Source organism: Epinephelus moara, chromosome 7 (assembly GCF_006386435.1).
Source record: "Epinephelus moara isolate mb chromosome 7, YSFRI_EMoa_1.0, whole genome shotgun sequence".
NCBI lineage: Eukaryota > Metazoa > Chordata > Actinopteri > Perciformes > Serranidae > Epinephelus > Epinephelus moara.
Window position 1 is genome coordinate 17213072 of NC_065512.1, and position 15108 is coordinate 17228179.

The following is a 15108-nucleotide window of genomic DNA, read 5'->3' on the forward strand; positions in this document are numbered from 1 at the left end:
CGACACTTCCCCCTGCTGCGCCGCCACACCCATCTCAGCGCACCTCGGTCTGCCAAACTACCAAACTGAGCGCGCCTCGGGTTGCGCTGCTTGAAACTAGCTCTGCGCGGGGTTCGCCACCCTGCGCCGCGCCGGGAAACTAGAGCCCTTTATGTTTAAAGGCGTAAAAGACTCTAGTCTATGGCTATTTTAAGCTGTTTCTGCTTGGCCTTTTGCCTTCACCACTGTGGTCAAATGTTTTGAGCCATTTATGTACTATGTCTCCTGTCTTGAACCTGTTTTGTTTTTGTAGTGTCTTATAAGTCCATGTGGGCTGGGCATCTAAATTCGGTGCACGACACTCTTCTAAGAAAATAAAAATCAATCAATCAATTACTAAATATAGAAAACACATTATCACTTCTAACTCATCAAATATGGTAGCTTGGTCCTATGCTTCGGACTACGATGCTTAAGGTTCCCCTCAGTGACGCCCCAAGGGGGGCACAATTGCTGCCTACTAGTCCATGCATAACATATAATTAGTAACATTAAGTGTAAAACAAGAAACCAAAATGAATCCTTAACTTAGCTTTCACCTAACCTGTGTACTACAATGGGCAGCACTGTGGTGCAGTGGTTGGCATCATCGCCTCACAGTAAGAAGGTCCTTGAGGTCGGGGAGCCCTTCTGTGTTCTCCAGTGTCAGCATGGGTTTTCTCCAGGTACTCCAGCTTCCTCCCACAGTCCAAAGACATGCAGGTTAATTGGTGACTCTAAATTGCTCGTAGGTGTGAATGTGAGTGTGAATGATTGTCTGTCTCTATGTGTCAGCCCTGTGATAGTCTGGTGACCTGTCCAGGGTGTACCCCGCCTCTCGCCCGATGTCAGCTGGATTAGGCTCCAGCCCCTTGGGACCCCCAATAAAATAACTAGTTACGGAAAATGAATGGCTAAGGAAATGAATGAATGTATACTATAATAGCATAAGCAACTTCCTGAAATTCAGTGATGGCTTTTGGTTTGGTGTGGTCCCATCCAGCCACCACTATAAGACATGTCCATGTGAATTTCCGCTCTTTACATGCTCCTGTGTCTTTCAAAATGAACCTCCAAAACTACTTAAGGTTTAGGCAACACAACTATTTGGTTAGGTTTAGAAGAATGATCATGGTTGGGCTCAAATAACCTTTGTTACAGTGACTGAACGAGTATGTGACTTGACAACTATGTGATGACTGTTACATGACATACGCAAGTAACTATATTAAAAAACTCAAGTGGACTTTTGGTTTCACACGAGACACAAACACCAGTCTCCTGGGTCATGCACTGTTTCCTGCAACTAAAATTATTCCAGGAATGTGTGTATAACCCATATATTTTGGAAGGCTGCGATCCCATTTCCACTGCTCAGAAAATAAAGACGAAAGTGGACCCATCAAATTGAAGGTGGGGGTGTTAAATGGGACACAAAATACAGGACCTTCCTGCAGGACTTTCCCCAGGAGACCAGCGTTCAGAACCGTGTGAACTTGGTGTGAATTTTAACATTGGTTGTCATCGTGTTTCTTTTCCTAAACGTAACCAGAGTAACCTTACTTGCCTAAACCTAATCTCCATAACTTCATGTTGAGTTTGTAATGTCATTCATGGGGCACTAATTTGTAGGATATCACATGAGCTGTTGTACGAGGAGATGCTGCCTGGGTGTGTGTTTGACCCGTCCACCATCCAATCCTTCATGGGATTTTGTCGCTCTTTACTGTGCTATTGCTGCGGACAGGATTACACTGAAGTTAGCTGAAAGACCAGAGTGTCTCATACAGATGCCGTAAGGTGTAAGGTGTGCGTCAGTATAGACAACCTGGCTTCACTCCGAAGTCGTTGAAATCTAGTGCTTGGGCAGTGACTTACGGCGTCAGACACTGATGAAAAAAGCCATCCTTTAATGTTGGCATGATACGCGGGCGGTTGCTGTTATAGTTTAACGGAGCTCTGCGGCGTCAGGGGGAATGCAGCAGGGCAAGAAAGACAGTTAGGGTGGTGAAAATCCAAGTAGGTGGCGAATGGTTCCAACAAACACAAACATAGACTTTCACCCGGGAGAGCGATGTTGCATCCAAATAAAGCCAAACCCTGTTCTTTTTTCCTAAACCTAGCCATGTGCGTTAGTTGTTGGAGGAAAAAGAACGTCAATTTGCATTGCTGTACAGACATAGTGCATTTATTTTGAAAGAGACTGTATGTAAACTTCCAATTTCCTGTGAAAACGGAAGTGTATTTTGAAAGAAGACAATGCATGTCACGGGCAGAACTTGACACAGCGACCCAGAACATCAACAACCGACGCACCCAGGGTACCTTTCACGTCATATCTGGACGTGGAAGGTCCATGACCGTCATCTATATATGACGAGTTCAGAGTGAGAATGTGCTGTAACAGAAGATAAAGGCCACTGACAAGCATGCCTTATTTGATGCACGTGATTTCACAGAGTTGTCACGACCTGGCTCAAAGGTCAGACAAAATATGGAGACTACACATGACTTTAACGTAGAAAAAACAAATTTATTTAAATAAACTAAACTTAAATGTGTATGTCAGTTATCAGTAATGTCTGAAGTGTGTGAGTGTGTGAATGTGTTTAGATGTAAGATAAAAAACTACATAACCCAAGATCAAACAAACCCAGCAACTCAAAGAGGAGAGAGAGACTGAATGCTCAGGCCCCAGTATAAATAGGTGAGCATTCACACCAAATCAGGTGTCAGCCATCTCTCCTAATGAGCCATTCCCCATATCCCAGGCAACCAAACAAAGTAGCTCAGAGGCCAAGGAGCCATCACAGAGTGCTGCCCTGCTCCTCATTCAGTGCTCACACACAGCTGACGTCATTTAAAGTCTGTGGCGGTTCAGTGACAGCAGAGATGGTAAAGATACTCACGTCAACGACTTGCGAGTGTCATCCAGGTGGTAATGGGGGTTGTATTGCTTTGACACTATAACACCAAATCCTTTATATTTAGTTAATGTGAGGTGGTGCAGGTAATTATGATGTGGAAGTGGACCTGAACTCTATTTACAAGCCGGAAACTAATATTTATGATAACTCTGTTATGACATGAACTTTGCATTAGGATGGATGACACCTGTTATCTCTACTCTGTGAGTCATTAGCATTCAGAACCTCACCCTCTGCACACACACACACACACACACACAGACACTGGGAAACAGGAGCTGGAGACGGGGATAGATGATGATCTTTAGGATAGCACTCCAGAGAGCAAAATGCTCTGCCAATTCTAGGCAACTGTCATACTCAATTTAGGGTTATCCACAGACTTCATTACGCCAAAACAAAGTTACACAAAATCTCTCCAGATGTGTCTCCACTGTGTGACAAACCCATCCTGTTCCCTGTCCTAGGACAACTTCATTTCCTATTAATGTATTCTTAATTTGATCAGATTCGTGACATAATGGAACCTAACCCACTTCTGGTGGTGCTTGGAGGCTCTGATCACTTTTCCTTGCTTAATAAATGTCAGCAACTGCTATCTTATGCACTTAGCGTAGCAAGGAAACTTACTGTAATGTTTTAAGTCAATTCAATAGAACTTTAGTTATCCTGAAGGAAATTCTTGTGTCAGAGAGCGCTTCAATAACAGTAACACAAAATACAGTTACAACAGCCCCGTCTCCACTGTGAAAAGTTGTGGATGGTACCAAAGGAATCGTTCCACACTGTCCCCATTTTTGGTCCCCTCTCTGTTGGGGTACCTAGCACACAGATCTGGTACTAAAAGACGGAGCTGTGAACAATGCAGTCTTCTGAGTTGTGGCTGGTTTTGAGGTTCATGTAACCACTGTTCATACTGTGGAGAGTTTTATTAGTAAACTGTAACTATAAAATGAAAGGATGTTTTGCTGCCTCTCACAGCAGCTGGAGTCAGAGAAAAAATAATTAAATTCACTGGGCCGACTGTCTGCGACTTTTAAGGTGGAACGTTTACCTGTAATGTTACTCAATGCATGAGTTGACGACATGAATCCATCAGCACACCTTAAATTTCACTGACAACTTTGACCATTACTTTAGTTTTTATATGACATACACTTTTAGTAATGAGTGGATCTTTAAGCGTTTATGTATATTGATTTCGAACTGCAAATATTTTAATTCTCACTCGGGGACTCACTGTGGGCTATGGCAACACTAAACCCCTGAGCTTGCCTGAGAAGGACTAAATGCACAAACCTGCTATTTTTAAATATCCCATGGAGAGAGACTCACTGCGGCCTGTTTTATTTTGTCCTGAAAATGTCGGCGTGCAGCCTCGTTCTGTGGACGATAAACGAGGTGCAGACTTCCATCTGTGTCACCGGTAATGAGGAAATACAGTGAGTGCTGGACGGAGCAGTGAGTGACAACAACCCCACCCACATTTAACGATACTGTTTGCGGTGGAAACGCTAGGGTCTAGGTACCATGTCTGAAGGGTTACTGTTGGCTCCAAAGGAACCGTACTGAAAGTGTTTGGTGGAAACAGGGCTAACAATCAATGATCACAAACCAGAGGGTTCCCCAGGTCAGGGTCACACACTGGACCTAGTTTTTAAAACAATAGTGTATTCAATATCAGGCAAAATATTCAAAATATGGATGATATAACGTGTTTAAGGAGCAACAACATAATCCAGTGCCTAATAAAGTAACATAGAAGTAAGATACACACAAGAGTTACTAAAAATGAACTAAAATGGTGGAAAAAAGCAGACTGCACCTGATAATCAACGTTATATTGTTTATGATATGACAATTAGGAGAAGTATTGCACATGAGTTTGAGAAAACTGTATTGCACAACACTGACGAGTGATCATGACACTGAAAAGTAATGTTTCTTCTCTCAGTTACAGCTTACCAGCTCCGGACCGTAGTTAGGAACACGCTGGCTTATTAACATTAATTTTAGCTTCGAAGGATGGATAGCGAGAAGTTCGGGTGCCATTCACCAACAATGACTGTACTGCAGTCTTCACCATAAAACAACAAACATGGCCCTCTCATGAGGTTTACTAGCAGCCCTGAGCTTATCTAGACACTTAATCCTGCTGACTATCATCACTCTTTGCCGTCTGCTGTCTTCACCATGACACCCCGAGAGCTGCTTCCCTCCACATACACACTGAAGCACGTCACACCCACACAGGTTACCCACAAGGCCACCACCCTTAAGGGGGAAATGGGTGAGATGGTAACAGTAATATTGCACATGATGTTGAGAAAAGATTGCACAAGATATCCAAAGTAGTATTGTACATCATGTAAAGGTAATAGTGCGTCTAACGTCGGTGAATATTGTTGTAAGTGTCCTTCATTTCAGCTCTCCTCCCTACAGAAGGGAGAGGAGTTACACAGTTTGATCACCACAGGTAGGAAAGACCTCCTTCATAGTGCTACTCAGCGGTCTCAGTCTACGGCTGAATGTTCTCTAATATCACTCCAGAGTGGCATGCTGGGAGAGAGAGGGGCATTGTCCAGAATACTGAGTAGTTTTCTCAGCATCCTCCTCTCTGACACCTCCACTAAAGACTCCAGTTCCATGCAGAACCAGCTCTCCTGATGTGCTTATTGAGTCTGTTAGCATCAGTGTCCTTCACCCTGCTGACGCCAGAACACTAGAGCGTAGAAGATGACGCTGGCTACTGCTGAGTGATAACACATCTGCAACGTGATTCCATAGACGCTGAAAGATCTAAGTCTCCTGAGACAATATTAGCACTAAGGAAAAGGCACCTGTCAAATTATGATTAGAAGAAATAATTAAAAATTCACCTGGAGAGAATACACTTATTGCTATTAAATTAACTGAAACAGTTAGGATTTGACATCCCCTCTTCCCATACATTCATACTCAAAATCAATAGCTGTACAACAACCTTGGAGTGACATGATGTCCTTGAAGTCGTTGAGAAGGGGGCGGGATGAGGGGATATTTGTGTACCTGTCTTATTTGTTTGTTTGCTTGTTGTTTCTTTAACTCTAAAGCGAGGACAAATTTGTAACTCTGGATGACCACAAAAAAGACATCACTTATAAGGCTCTCAAAATGTTACCGAATGACGTATCAATGCATTTCCAGCAAATATTGAAATAACAAACGGGCTCAATGAAATCCGTGCAGTTTCACATGTTTAGTGTAAATTGTCGCATGACCAGAGCTATTTACTTCCTGGTTGCACCATGAGATGAGGATGGCTGCATCAAAGCTACCAAACAAAAGGTTAGTAAAGTGTGTTTAGATAAAGATAAGACATACATTTTTGGTACGCATTATCTTTAAGGCGCCTAGTATTGTTATGTGCATTTGCAATTAGTCACGTTTGTCAAAGAATTTGTGAACATGTTGACGACAACAATAGTGACTGGTGGGATAACACAGTGCATCTAAATGTACATGTACTTCTACACATACATAGTTCTTGTTCTATCTGACCTTCTACTCTTCTTTTTTAGAAGTTTGTTGAAGGTGGCAGTGCTGTTTGGGCTGAGAAAGCCTGAGAGTTTATCTTCTCTAGCTCCTTTAACTTTAGCTTATATTGGAGTTATGATATGTAGCATGTGAAATATGGTATGGTGAATGTGCTCGGAAAGGTAGTATCGGCACGGTCACCACCTGGAGCTCGCATAAATGGAGCCTGGGTTTGTTGAAGGTGGCTCCCATCAGGGAGTGCTGGTGCCAGTAGGGGGGTGCACTTGGTCTGTAATGTCAGTTGGGTGGGTGTGGCATGTCAAGTGGCATCTACATGAATGGCAGGACCAAAGGTTCCTCAGAAGAACACTGAACCATAACAAAATGATCAATGTTGTTCACTTCACCAGCCAGTGGTTTTAATGTTTCCTCAACCAAAAAGATTTAATATAAAATGTCATACACATCCTGCTTGATACACAGCGGCAGATCTTCCCTCAGGCAACAATGACAGCAGCTTGGGGCACCACTCAGAGGCAACTGAAAAAAATTCTGTTTAAACAGAATGTAAACATAATGTTGTTGAGCTGTTTGAGCAAATAACAGTTGTTTTTCTGGAGGAGGTCATCTTTGCAGAAGGGCAGGGGCAAGGAAGGCTGTCAGATGTTATCTGTCAAGTAAAAGTTCATCACAGTGGGTTTCTCTCACTCCTTGTCTGATTATCTGCACGTGCACACCCTTTGTTAGCTCACTCTTGTCAAGTAAAGAAAATAATCCACCACAGATACACAGCCTGTCTTGTTAGCGAGCTGCACGTACAGTACGAACCAACAGCAAAAAGAGATGTTTCTGTCTCTGAACTGATCCCATTACACCTTGTATGGATTTCATATTCTGTATGGTGAAGTTCACACTGTATGCTGAAGCCTCTGCAAGCGGAGAATGAGTCAGCTGACACACCGCCTCTACAACACCCTTTGATCTCATGTAATTAATTCTGGAACATTTCATTTTAAAATGTGAGTGTGACTTATGGTGGCTCACATCAACGAGGTTTGAACGGGAGGTGGGGATTTAATGTGTGGAGTTTTGAGTGTTCTCTGCGTGAGCTTCCCCACAGGGAGGATCGTTGAACTGGAAACTCTAATGCACATGTAGGTGTGAATGTATTTTATCTGTCTATGCCATGTTGGCCCCGTGATAGTCTGGTGACTCGCCCTGCTATAAGCTGTCTGTTTATCCATTAGACATGGTATGCTGTCCTTCAGATGTACGACAACTCATTTCAAGCAGCACAAGGTATTTCAAATTCTTGGTAACAGTGAAAGATGTTTTCAAATCTTTGTTTTTCATGCTTCAACTGGTTTGTTTGCCTGGTGTCTTGCCTGGACACACAGGAATGTATGCCCTCTAACTCCCCATTCCTTAAATGCCAGATGGTATTATGGTGTATTTGGAACCATGGGGTATTACAATAACACTGCCTTCTATGTCCAATAGAAAGGCAGTGCCTTCACTTGTCCTTCCTTGTTGCACTGAGCTATAATGTCAATTATTGGTAACATCATGATGCCATGAAATGGGATGAAATGAAATAGGTCAAGAGCTTCAGAGAGCCAGATACAACAGCAGATGGGTCACAGGGTTGAATTTGAAAAGATCAGGCAGTGAAATAGCCATTTCAGGAAGCATTAATCCTCTATGAAATTGAATTTAGCTCCCCTAAATAATCAATTCTATCTGTTCTGACTGATTTATAATGCACAACAAATCCCACAGAAACATGAGACACATGCTGGTGCTACCCTGCGGTGACAGCCGCTCCATCACAGTGTGTGTATTGTGTGGAAACCAGCGTTATATAGCTGCAATCAGCTGCAGATAAAGAAAGCAGAGAAACTATGGGACAGCAACGGAGAAACAAAATATATTTCAAACAAATCACCTTCACAATCGGTCCCAATTGTAAATTGGGTTGCACAATTCAAAATCTATTATCATCTGACAGTGTGATGCCACACTGAAGGAAAACAGATTACAACAACATATGACAAAAAAAAATACAGACGTGACACTAATGGTAAATTGGATTGAAATGGATGGAACAAAAACCATTACACAATGTTTCTTCTGGGATACATCAAATACTGGAAAATTAAAAACCGTTTTGGATTTTGAGGATAAACAGGCTTAAGTCAGTTCCGCAGATTTTCAGTGTTGTGTGTCCTGCCAGGAGGTTTGACTACTTCACAGCAACAAAAGAAAAGTGTTTCAAAATCAGATTTAAATTCATTCAGGCTTATGACCACATCCCCAAGGGGAGTCTTGTGAGGGGTACTACAGGAATACAGGGTTGCTGCTACAAGCCATCTGGTCCCTGTATAACCAAAGTCAGAGCTGTGTCTCCATACTTGGCACAAATCAAACACGTTCTTGGTGGGTGTTGGCCTCCGCCAGGGTTGTCCCTTGTCTCCAATTATATTTGTGTTATTCATGGACAGGTTCTCAAGATGCAGCTTGGGGGAGGAAGGGGTCCAGTTTGGGGATCTCAGAATTGCATCTCTGCTCTATCACACCATGACCTCCAGCATGCACTGGGGCAGTTTGCAGCCGAGTGTGAAGAGGTCCAGGTGAAGAGGGGTGAAAGAAGGGCTAAGAAAAAAAAAACACCATCTGTGTTGGAAGAATGATGTTAGGATAACTTTTATTAGAGTAGGAGTAAGACAGAGCAAGATGAAAACTCCTAAAAATACACATCAAGAGACAAGTAGTGAAAGTAAATTTGTTGAATTTGTTCACCATGTCCCTTGGAGAGTCTTGTGGGGGAACTGCGGGATGACGGGGTACCAGGGTCGCTGCTATGAGCCATCTGGTCCCTTTACGACCAAAGTGAGAGCTGCATCCACACACTCGGCGTAAATTCAAACATGTTCTTGGTGGGTGTTGGCCTCCTCCAGGGTTGTCCCTTATCACTGATCCTGTTTGTGATATTCATGGACAGGATCTCAAAGTGCATCCAGAGGGAGGAAGGGCTTCCGTTTTGTGGCCTAAGAATTGCATCTCTGCTTTTTGGAGAAGATGTGGTTCTGTTAGCTTCATCACACCGTGACCTCCAGCATGCACTGGGGCCGTTTGCAGCCGAGTGTGAAGCAGTCGGGATGAGAGTCAGCACCTCCAAGTCTGAGGCCATGGTTCTCTACCGTAAAATGGTGGACTGCCCCCCCCGGGTTGAGAGTAAGTTACTGCCCCAAGCAAGGGAGTTCAAGTATCTGGATGGATTAGCGGGGTGGTGATGAAGAGAGAGCTGAGCCAGAAGGCAAAGCTCTTGATTTACTGGTCCATCTACGTCCCAACCCTCACCTATGGTCATGAGCTATGGGTACTGACGTAGTGTGTTTATTTTGAAAGAGACTGTGCATGTAACAGGCAGACATCAATGTCAACAACCAATGCACCCTGGGTACCTTGCAGGTCGTATCTGGACGTGGAAAGTCCATGACCAAATCTCAATATGTGACGAGGTCGGAGTGAGAATGTGTTGTTAAGACAGAGGGAAAAGCGAGATTCAACTTTTTGTTGTTAGGGAGAGAAGATGGAGGTAGGGGAGGGGTCTTACTGGACATTTTGTCCAAAATTTGTCTCCATATAGTGTGTGCATTCTGACTACTCCTTGATAACATACACATTGTCTCCCCTTCATTCACCACTGTCATGCATACTGGACACACAACCTGCCCTGCACTCCCTGTTCCCCAACCACACAGCTCCAGACACACCTGGCGGAGATCTGCACTCTACTGACTGCACTTTTCTACTTTGAGTTTGCAGCTAAGCACATCACACCATGACAACCTCGTCTTGCTGTTTTATGGGCTCAGCTTGTGCTACAAACATTGACATACATGTCAGATGATGCAACATTCTGAGACATGGTCAGCATGTGTTACACTTAGGATTGGTAATCAGCTTGTAAATGGTTGGATGCACTGTTTTTTCTCGAGTATTAAGACTAAATGAAGTGCTGATATAAAGTGACTTTGACTTCCCGGTGGAGTTTTGCCCTCAGACCAGCAGAGCTGTGAAAGTACTCAATATGACTGCAGGGCAGAGACAGGACTCGCATACAGTATCAATATTTCGCCTCCCCCCTCCCGGGGTTACTTTCTGTATTCTGTCTCTATGGAGACTCTTGAGAATGAGAACTGATGCTGCAAGTCAGAAAGAGTTGCAAAGAATCAGAGATGTTAGAAAGGAGGCATTTCCTCATTGGTAGTCAGAATCATACTCCATGGATCTGGTACATGCTTACATGCAGGCACACAGTCATGACTGCACTGCGATTATTATTGTCACTGCATTAAAGGACATTTTGTGGTTGTCTTCTTCTGATGTCATCATGTTATTGTCCTTGATTTACATCACTAAATAAGACCGACAAATGTTTTTTGTTTGCTTGTCTTATCGCACTGCCTTCAGGGTTCAAAGTGAGTTCAGATGTACTGTAAGAATAAGATGACAAGTGATGTTTCCCAGAATACATGTCATGTGAATGTGTATAAAAATGAAACAAAGGAAGCAGAAACAAAAGACGTCCTCCATATTTTTATCTACAACAAAACAAGCCCAACTACCACAGAACAGCCAATAAGTGCATGTGTTTCGCAGTGATGAGCCATATCTGATTAATTACTTAATGGTCAGGTATTACGTGGAGTGGCAGTAAATGCGTCAAATTAAGTGTTTCAAACAAAGGCAATGGTGTGAGGGGAGTGGAGTAGTTGTTTGTTTAGTCACCCGGTGATAATCCCATCATCTGAATCATGACTGACTGCAGGTTTTACCTAAGGTCAGGTACATCAAAACACTTGGAATAAAATTCACTGTCACAGATCTCCAACTGTCGATTTCACTGAGTTATGGGCAGCAACAATGACAGCAATATAGTCCACGATGAGCAGCGCTAAAATCAACCTGCGTAGTTGTCCCTCCATTGTGACATTAGAAAGTGTCACATTTATGTTGCAAGTGTACTCTTCTTCAACGTTTTGTTTACTTCCTGGATTTTTCCCACATGGAAATTCTGACCAATCAAGAACAGCTTTCTCACACAAGGCATTTTATCTGGTCCGGTTGTAAATGCTGCCGTGAGAACATGAACCAACTCTAGGCAATTATGCAGCTTTGTAACAAAATTAGTCCCTGATTCAGACCAAAGCAAGACAACTCTAGGTCTGAAAGCACTCTAAATATGGTCACTTCTGGCTCCAAAAAACCAAGTTGGTCATGGTCGAAATGCTGAACTCAAGGCTGATGGGTGATGTCACGATAGCTACATCCATGATTTTATACAGTCTCTGGTCTGGCAGTTTGGCTCCAGGAATGATGGTTGATCTACTTCTTTGGTCCAGACTTTCCCTCTCCACTGTTACTTTGTGGATTGCTGTGACATGTTGTGTGGACGTTGATGGTCCTGAGAGGATGAGCCCTAATGACTTTGGAGTCCAGATTTCTCTTTAGTCATTAGTTCAAGGTCCATTCAGCGTCATACTTGCATTTGATCATGTCGTTGAGCTAATTTGTCTCTGTCAAGTAGCTGTCCAAGTCACTCACTCTACAGCAGGAAACGGCACTTCAAAATAACAAATAAAATATGATTTTTACAAACTTGACACGTTTGTAGGTCACTTGCAGTTCTTTCAGAAAAGACCTGTGACCGACTTTTGGACCACAACCCACCAGTTGGGAACCGCTGATCTAAAGTATTGTCCGTAAGATTTACAGCTGCCCACTCTCACTCCTCCACCTCTCTGTCTTTCAGGTATTGTGTCGCTGATCTCTCTGGTGATCCTCTCCTACGACCGCTACAGCACTCTGACTGTATACAACAAGCGTGGACCAGACTATCGCAAGCCCCTGCTGGCTGTCGGGGGCTCTTGGCTATACTCCTTGTTCTGGACAGTGCCCCCTCTGCTGGGCTGGAGCAGCTACGGCATAGAGGGGGCAGGAACCAGCTGCTCTGTGTCCTGGACGGTTCAGACGGCCCAGTCGCATGCTTACATCATCTGCCTCTTCATTTTCTGCCTGGGTCTACCCATCATAGTGATGATCTACTGCTACTCCAGGCTGTTATGGGCAGTCAAACAGGTAGAGAGACATCAAAGTGTGTGTGTTGTGTTTATGCTATTTTGTCTGTCTGATGTTGAAAGTAAAACCACAGATTGCTTGAATGGGTCCTCCGTCAAAATTTACCCTTTGAGTTGCAAACACTGTTGGCTTCAAAGGAGGTTAAAAATAGTTTGTGGTTTGCTAATTCACAAAGAACAGCAGGTGGTTACCTTGAACTTATGTAATGTAAAACCGACTCCAACAGCGTGTAATTATTAAGGTGGAAAAAGTTTCAATGCATCCATGGAAGTCAAAGACATGCACAAAATGCATGTTCAATCAACACATCCACAAAAAAGAGGGTACATTTCAGTGCCTAGTGGAGTGTGCTGGAGGTAGAAGACCTCACTTCTGTTCAAAGAGACTAATAATAAACTTAATCTTCAATATTACAGACAGGCATTTGAGAATTGTTTATGGTCTTCTTAGGGTCCAGGAATATTTCTACCTCCCTGTCCTCTGCCAGGACCTTAGAAACAGCTCCTTTCTGGACAAGCCCGTGTAATTTGCCAGAGGGCGTGTCCACTCCCTCCTGGGATGACATGTGTCTCTCGCACCACAGTGAACGAAGGTGATATATCCCAAAATAGAAGCAAATGCCCTGGGCATACAGAAGGGTTTGTTCCATCTTTTCAGACTGCATAGCTGACTGCTCTTCACACCTGATGAAATCATGTCATAGCCTCTAAGAAGGCCACAAGCCAAAACATGTCAGTCTGACAATTAAGTTGTTCTTCATACAGTGGAAACTGCTCATAGTGATCACAGTTACAGTGATTAACTGCTTATATGGATCAAAAAGCTTGGGACAGGCTCATTCCTAAGCAAAGTCTGTTAAATAATTTGCTTATCAAGTTGTCTGCCCACAGTGTTCATACATGACAACATACAAACCTGGTAATACTGTTTTTCTTTCCTTTTACTCCCGTTATACTTCGAGGTTACCCGTCTGCATCCAGCTGGCTATCTGAGGCTGGTGCTGCGTGCACAGTGAAATCATCATGGTAAAGTCATTTTCACTCAGTAAAACACAAAGTGTCCTCAAAGGCAAACTGCCAAAAACAAGCCAATGAGAGCAGCAGTGAAACTTGGCGTTCCTCAGGCTACCTTGTTAAGTCTACGCAGACAATGAGAAACAGTCGTGGCTGCTAGTGATTGAGACAGAAAACGAATGTGCACTGTGAAAGTACCTGTGGTCAAAGCTGTCGTTGTGAAGTAGACTGATTGCGTAGTGTCCACCTAAGCGGGCCCTACAGCTGGACTGTATTTGAAACAGTCAATAAAATTCAGTACATAGCATTTCATTTCTTTGTATTCATTCATTCATTTTCCGTAACCGCTTATCCTGTTAGGGTTTGTAGAGGGGCTGGAGCCTATCCCAGCTGACACTGGATGAGAGGCAGGGTACACCCTGGACAGGTTACCAGACTATCACAGGGCTGACAACTGTACAGGGGTGATTTTTTTATAACTCACTCGTTTGCATTTTATTAAGGCCCAAAATTACACATATTCAAGGGCGGGCCGCTTGAGTGACAGGCGGACTGTGAAGTATTGCTACAGTCTATTAGTCAGATCCTCCCCTTGCTTGTCCACAGTCACTTCTCGCCCTGGAAAACTAAGATGGTGACAAACACAATGCTGAATTTAAGGCGTTAAACAGCAGTCCACAAAGCCACGTCCATTATTTTTTCAGCCTATGGTTCAGGCTGCAATCTTTGGATCTCAATTCAGATTTATTGCTAAGATCCAATTTTTTTGTTTTGATGTTTACATTAGTTTTTAAAACATGGTTTATATCACATTTTAGTATCACATGCAGCACACGTTCATACAGAAGGAAACATGGAGGCCACTGAAGTCAGCGTTCATGATTTTATAAACTGAGATCACATCCCAGATAGCACACATACATCTGGCTGACGTCGGCCCGATGTATCAAGTTTAGATCGTTAAGACGTAGCAGGGAGAGCGTTTGCTCATTGCCAAGACGTCACTGAGACGTCGGCCTTTAATCGAAAATGACCGGGGGGCCGCGGGACCACGGGTGGCAGCTCCGGGCACTTCCACTTTAACCCAAAACGACTGCTCACAATAACCAGATGAGCAGATAACGTCAACTAGGGAAAATAAAATGAAAACACCACAGTCGTAGCCTGTTAGCTAACATGAGTTAAACCGCTAAACTAGCTAACAGCTAACGAAAGATAACGTTAGCTGGGCGGGACCTGTGCTAAGCTATATACACCCAGTCGTGCCTCGCCACTCACCAGAAGCCTCTTTTAACGGTCACAGAATAAACAACATAGCTATTTTCTGCCAATTTATTCCAGTTAGCTTACCTGAAACCAACTGCGATGAGATGCTGTGTCCTGCGAGCTCAGTTCCAAACAAACACCGCGGAGATGAAATTCCGCCTCTGTGGCGACTTCCGTATGTGGGCAGACATTCTACGGCACTGGGCCGACCCAAAGCCGATGTA

At 43.5% G+C, this 15108-nt stretch overlaps 1 protein-coding gene across 1 annotated transcript in view; it reads left to right on the plus strand.

Annotated features, from left to right (window-relative positions):
• Positions 1–15108, plus strand: part of LOC126392832 (vertebrate ancient opsin-like) — a 51935-nt gene that overhangs the window by 18260 nt on the left and 18567 nt on the right. Inside the window, exon 2 of the mRNA XM_050048499.1 lies at positions 12280–12605. Within this exon, the coding sequence (XP_049904456.1) occupies positions 12280–12605 (326 nt within the window). The remainder of the gene's footprint in view (positions 1–12279; positions 12606–15108) is intronic.